The 6,323-nt window shown below is 35.8% G+C and overlaps 1 protein-coding gene across 15 annotated transcripts in view; it reads left to right on the forward strand.

The window, feature by feature from the left end:
• Positions 1-5,014, forward strand: part of PUM2 (pumilio RNA binding family member 2) — a 73,574-nt gene extending 68,560 nt beyond the window's left edge. For 13 of the 15 annotated variants that reach the window (XM_027779243.2, XM_013294967.3, XM_055809424.1 and 10 more), the window contains 3 exons: positions 802-923; positions 2,202-2,394; positions 3,092-5,014. In XM_027779243.2, coding sequence (XP_027635044.1) covers positions 802-923; positions 2,202-2,394; positions 3,092-3,223 — 447 coding nt within the window. In that variant the 3' untranslated portion in view covers positions 3,224-5,014. Of the gene's footprint in view, positions 1-26; positions 781-801; positions 924-2,201; positions 2,395-3,091 lie in introns of those variants that run through there. The other 2 variants (XM_055809435.1, XM_055809436.1) reach the window with 2 other exon arrangements.
• Positions 5,015-6,323: the final 1,309 nt, after the last annotated feature.

A 6,323-nucleotide genomic window follows, 5' to 3' on the forward strand; every position in this document is an offset into this window, starting at 1 on the left:
TTTTTTGTTTTTCTTTCCTTCCATAGTTTTAATGAAAATGAATTTGGAAGTTGGGAGGCAAAGAAGATATAAAAAGCCTTTTTCTTACACTTTTGACTGTAGCTTCGGATACACATTGTAAATGCACATAATTAGTGTAGTTATTGCAAAGATTGCCTTTCTGTAGTTAATTTACTCAGATGTCCTTTAGATAACGTCTGATGTCTAAATACAAATACATTGTCAGAAATACAAATGTTGCATATTCTTATGCAGAAAGGGCATCTTTTCTAAAAGAAGGTAAAAGACCTTACACAACATGATTTCCTGTCATGGTCTCAGACAAACAAAATGTGTGCCACAAATGGCTTTGAAATAGAACCAGTTTTAAAATACTGGAAGGGACTTGGTGTTCGTAGGAATTTCTACAAACAAAAAGCCTTTTGCTGCATATTTACAGTCTAGTTTATTTCTCAGTGGTTTCTTGTATATGCAAGTCTACTTAAAACATACTGTCTTGAGGAACTGAAGTTCAGGGAGATATTGGGGCTGTTAAAGAATGATCTTAATTTTGAGGACTTCTTTCTTTAAGAGAAAAGGTAGTCTACAAAAATGCTGGGTTTATAGCTTATTTGCATGTAAATTTTGTGGCCCATTAATTCTTGATGCAATATTTCTTGCATCAATTTGTTTCTATAATGTTGACGTTATTATTGTATTTTTCCTTAAATCTGTGTGAAGAGTAATTTGAAAGTTTATACAAAAGCTATATGGATTACTTGGTGTGAACACAAAAGAAAATTGAAGTCATCTTATTTTCAGGATCAATATGGAAATTACGTTATTCAACATGTACTGGAGCATGGTCGTCCTGAAGACAAGAGTAAAATAGTTTCAGAAATAAGAGGAAAAGTTCTAGCTCTGAGTCAGCACAAATTTGCCAGGTATTGCACAGCTGTCATATATTAAAGATCACTAACCTTTTAAAGTTGTAGTATTGTATTTTTTTGTGTTACAAAAAGGATAATGGTAGGTTTTTTTCTGTTGTGTAACTTGCCTCCTGAAATGTTGTGTTTTTATAAAGATGTACAGTAGTGGTATTTTTATACTAGATTTGGGAAAGGGAAGGGGGAAGTGCTGTTCTGTGGCAAACCAGAGAAGATTCCGTGGGTTTATGGGATGTTTTTTGTTCACCCTGTACAAGCACAGAGAATGGATTCCCAGTCTCCATGTGAGGATCCCCAGAGCCAGGTGAAAAGCTCTCCGACTTGCTTGATATGCTGATGGTTGTAAGCTGGGACTTCCTGACAGTCCTATCAATCAGTCCAGCCAAGCAATTTACAGATATAAAAAGGCTATCCTTAATAAGCCGTGATTCAGCCAGGCAAGGATTTTATGCATTAGGAAGTCTCAAAGGAGTTGCAGGAGTCTGTTGCCCCTGAACTGCTCTAAATTTAGAACCTAAAACTTATCCTTCAGCTTTTTGCTGAAATATAAGTTATGTGCCTTTTGCTAAAGCAAGCACACCTCAGAATGAATTCATCCTGGATGATCTAGTGAGACTAACCTTGTCGTCAACATTAAGTAGAAATGCGCTGCGATGTTATGGGGATATTTGTTTTAAAAATGGATTGTACGCAAACTAGCAAGTTTATCTGGACTTTTCTCTGTCCTGTTCGTAATCCTTTCCTTGGATCTTGCTTAATTTCTAAAGCGCAAATTTAGGACAAGAATCACTTTGTCTTATAAGCATTTATGGCCCTTCCAGCTTCTGAGATTTCTGGAAGGTCAGACTTCCTCTACAAAAAGAAATGCTTGACAGTATTTCTGATCTAGGCATGCTCCTGAAAAGCATCTTTATTCAAAAAGCAGAAAGCCTTGTTTCTGGCTTTCTCTGTTGTGCCTTAAAAAGGGCCCACAACAGAAATAGATGTACTAGAATACATCTGCAACCTGAGGTCCAGTATCTCCACTGTAGGTCCAGTGGAAAATCCCTCCTACAAGATAATAATTATCAGAAAATATATATATTTTTTTACATGAGGAGGAGTGTATAGTACTTCTTAATTCATCACAGACTAAAGATTTGGAAATCGGGACTTGATGCATTTACGGTGTTCTCTTTAGTGATAAGACACTTGAACTATTCAGTGAAATTTTAAAATGCTACTTAAAAGAACATTACATCTTAAGTCACAGAATGCGTTTGTCTTATTTTTCAGCAATGTGGTAGAAAAATGTGTAACTCATGCTTCTCGTTCTGAAAGAGCTTTACTTATTGATGAGGTCTGTTGCCAGAATGATGGTCCTCATAGTGCCTTATACACCATGATGAAGGACCAGTATGCCAACTATGTTGTTCAGAAGATGATTGATATGGCTGAACCTGCTCAGCGGAAGATAATAATGCACAAGGTATATTTGTATATGGTTTTATTGGGTCAGAAAATATTATCTGTACTAATATTTCTGCTAGAATACCTTTCCCTCTAGCTGTAAAACTCACTGGTTCTGTAATCTAGAACTTGATGTGTAAACACTGAATTCAGTGGAGCTTAATAAAGCACAATATATTCAGGTCATGGAGCAGTGAGCTAAAAATGTAAATCTACAGAAAAGTTTCAAAAGTTGGATTTCATATCCTCTCTTTATGCCAGGTTTTCTGTGAAGATACTACATTTTCATATAATAGAAGAAATACAGGTTTCTCTCTATTTGCTGGTTGCTGATACAAACCCATTCTGTATTTCCCCAAAAGAGAATCCCACACTTCCTAACATACAGGCACATTTTCTACTTAAGAATATCCAGGCATGGACAAAAGTGCTGTTGCCATAATTGCCCTGGGCTGTTTAATGCAGCATATTCCTGCAGGAGCTCTGCTTCCGCAGTCGCCAGGAAGGCGCTCCCACAAAATGGCGAACTCCCAGTTCCCGTGACTGGTATGTGAGTTGAGTCCAAATTGCCAGTTTTACATCTTTCCAGTAACTTAGAACGTTTTGAAATACAGGCTTCTGACATTTTTTTTTTTACATGGTGTTTTTACAGTGTGGTAACCGCTGCTTAAAATTTTTGAAGGGGGGGAGATAAAATAACATGTTTCTTCTCACAGATTCGACCCCACATCACAACTCTGCGTAAATATACCTATGGCAAACACATTCTGGCCAAGCTGGAAAAGTATTACCTGAAGAACAGTGCTGATCTGGGGCCAATTGGTGGACCACCAAATGGGATGCTGTAAAAGACAAAAAGAAATGGAAGAAAAATTGAATTGTGAATGATCAAAACATACAACTTAACTATAAACGTTCTGATTTTTTTAAATCTATTTATTGACTTTGTTCATCCATTTGTAAAATTTTTATTCTTGTGTATATTTTTGGGAGTGAATTATTAAAAAAAAAAAAGAAAAAAATATCTCCAGCCCTGATCCGGAGACCTATCAGATTGGATGGCTGGCAAAGCACAGAATGCCTGTATATGATGTAATTGTATCAAAATAGCTGTCACATATTTTGTAAATTTTTACCTTGTAAAGTCACTGAAATAGTTTTTAAAGGGAAAAAGTACAGTATTCTTTTAATACACTGGCTTGCAATCTGGTAGGTCTACCCAGCACCATAGCACAACAGGTTTATAGAGTTGTATATAGAATTAATCCTTATTTTTTCCCTTTTGTGTGAAGTCTTTTATACCAGATTAAAACTGATCAGATGCATAAACATTATTTAACATGTTGAAAAGTTAAGTTGTATTTTGGTGGTTCACAACATACTATCCAAATAATAAACTGGGCACAGCAATTTAAAGTAGGGAGTAACAAAACAATGGGAACTTCAAAATTAGCTTTCATGACTTGCTGTGGGTAAAGTTGTTTTTGGTTTTGTTTTTTTTTTTTTTAATGGTGCCCTAAGGTTTTCTCGATCAATGTATTAAAAATAAGTGCTGTATATACCTATATATTTAATTGTTGTACAAGGTAGAGGGATTAAAATGATGGTGGTGCTTCCATTCAGTACAATACACTGTTGGAAAAGGAGTGAACCCTGTATTAACTTTACAGTCAGTTTTACAATGCAGGAAGAGTAGAGATTTGTATTTTTTTATTTCGCATATAGAATTGTAAGGATTTGAAAGTGTTGAGCATTTATTTTGCTTTCTCACTGTAGATGCAAAAAAATAGGTATCGATGAAGAGAAAAGGGGCCACTGAAAAGTAAACTTGATAGCTCAACATTTAAGCATGATTGATTAAATATTCAGATAGCTTTTTTGCTTCCTATAAATATATGCATTGTATACGTGTAGTTAATAGGTGTAAGTTTACAGTTGGAAAACAAATCTCTCGTTTCGATGTTTATTACAAGCCTTGCTAATTTAGTAGTGATGCTTACCTTGGTTGTACAGATGTACATTTGTAAACCTCATGCTGTAAATGTAATTTGTTTTACCCCTTTTTGGGACAAAAATTTGCATTTTAGTGTATATTCATATCCCCATTCCCTTTTCTCCCCCTGGCATATAGTGTTGTATAATATAAATTTATTTCAGCAAATCAAGAGTGATTTTTTTAAATTCTATCTTTATATGGTTTCAGAAATATGAACCGGCTTTCTTTTTATCTATTGTGAGAAACATTATGTTTTGTTTATAACATAGCTGTTGATTCTGTTAATATGGACACTTTGGGAAATCAGTCTGTTCAAATTTGAAGTTGGGACAATAAGCATAGTAAGAAATGGACTGAAATACTCGGTTATCACAGAAACCAGTGCTTCTTCCATCTTAATAAATGTGGCATGATTTTTTTGTACAGAAGAGTACTGTATTTTTGAATAACCTTCTCCCAGCATAAAGCAAATATGTATGATACTGTCAATTTTTTTCTCTGGACATATGACATTGTAACAGTAACATAAAGATGATGTACATTTACAAGCGGCCTTATGTACATTTCCCAATGATCTTTTTAAGGCAGAATTGTGACCATATGTGTATAATTAAAATCCTTTTTAATCCTTTGCCTATGGAAATATTTTGGAAAAAGCTTACTTTGTATATTCAGTTTCTGAAAGATAAAGAAAGTGCTTTGTATGTGTTGAAGTAAGTATTTTGTGTAGAACATTCATTTTGGATGGCTTAACCTAAAAGTTTTGATCAACAAGATAGTTTGAAAACAAATGTCTCAAGCATTGATCAAATAAAGGCTGTTACGGTAGGGGTCCGATCATGAGGAAAGAAAATGGTAGTGGCATAAACTTGTGTAAGGAATTCTGTTGTTTTACTGTTTATAGCAGGTTTACTTAAATCTTATTAAAGCATACAACTGAGGCGCTACGTTTTCAAGGGTAGCGTTGAATCATTAATAGGCAAATGGGAAAGTTTGTTCTGGCCTACTTCCAGTTTTTGAATCTGTCATTTAGTGCCTGCATTAAGTGACATAGTAGGCCTAATTATTTTTAGTAGTAAGCACAATTCTAATCGCAGAGTAGTTTTTGCATAACAGTTCACAAAATTCCTCTCAAGGTACAAGCCCTGTCGTTGGACCCAGAGCTTTCCCATAGTCACATAAAGGGTGACTTTCGAGCCCCTTCCTTGGACACGTTAGTTCTCAGTGACCATCTTCACCCTGTGTACAGATGCTGCATGTCGTAATGCGCAGAGCCAACATTCTCTTCAGCATGTGAGACGGTAAGTTAGGCTTTCAGGGATGTCCAGGCAGAAGCTGATGATGTCCCAGTACTTCGTCCCTGTAGCATTCGTGCCATGGTTGAATTTAAACAGTCCTATAACCATCATCCTCAGTGCTTTCAGTATCTTGAACATAATTTTCCACTTGCTTTCCAAAAATCATTTTGCACAAATTCTATCCAGGAACATGAAAATCACTGGGTTTCCTTTCAACTGTTTGATGCTTTGGGTAGAACCACTAGACTTTTTGCTCAAGTATTGCTTTTTGATATAGATTGTTTATGGACCAGTTCGATTAGGTTTGACTCCAGGTGGCTCGTATTGAATAATGTAATGTTCACATGTATATACTGTAAAAATCAAAATGTGTGAATAACATTGTGTGAAATATATCTGGTCTTGTGTTTTTCCTGTAGGAAACCAGCCGTTCTTTCTATTCTTAGTTACGTGACTTGTCTGCTAGCCGTGGAGCTGCTCTTTGACCAGGTACTGATTCCTAGTGACCTGATGGTAATCAGTCAATGATCGAAGAACCCTGTATTGGATCGTTTAGTTTCCAGAGGCCAGTTCTGAGCAGTTAAACCTTTATCTTGTCTTACAAAAACATCTTCACCGATACGTAGGTAAGGCTACAGCTGATGGCAGTACACC

This window comes from Falco peregrinus, chromosome 7, assembly GCF_023634155.1.
Source record: "Falco peregrinus isolate bFalPer1 chromosome 7, bFalPer1.pri, whole genome shotgun sequence".
NCBI lineage: Eukaryota > Metazoa > Chordata > Aves > Falconiformes > Falconidae > Falco > Falco peregrinus.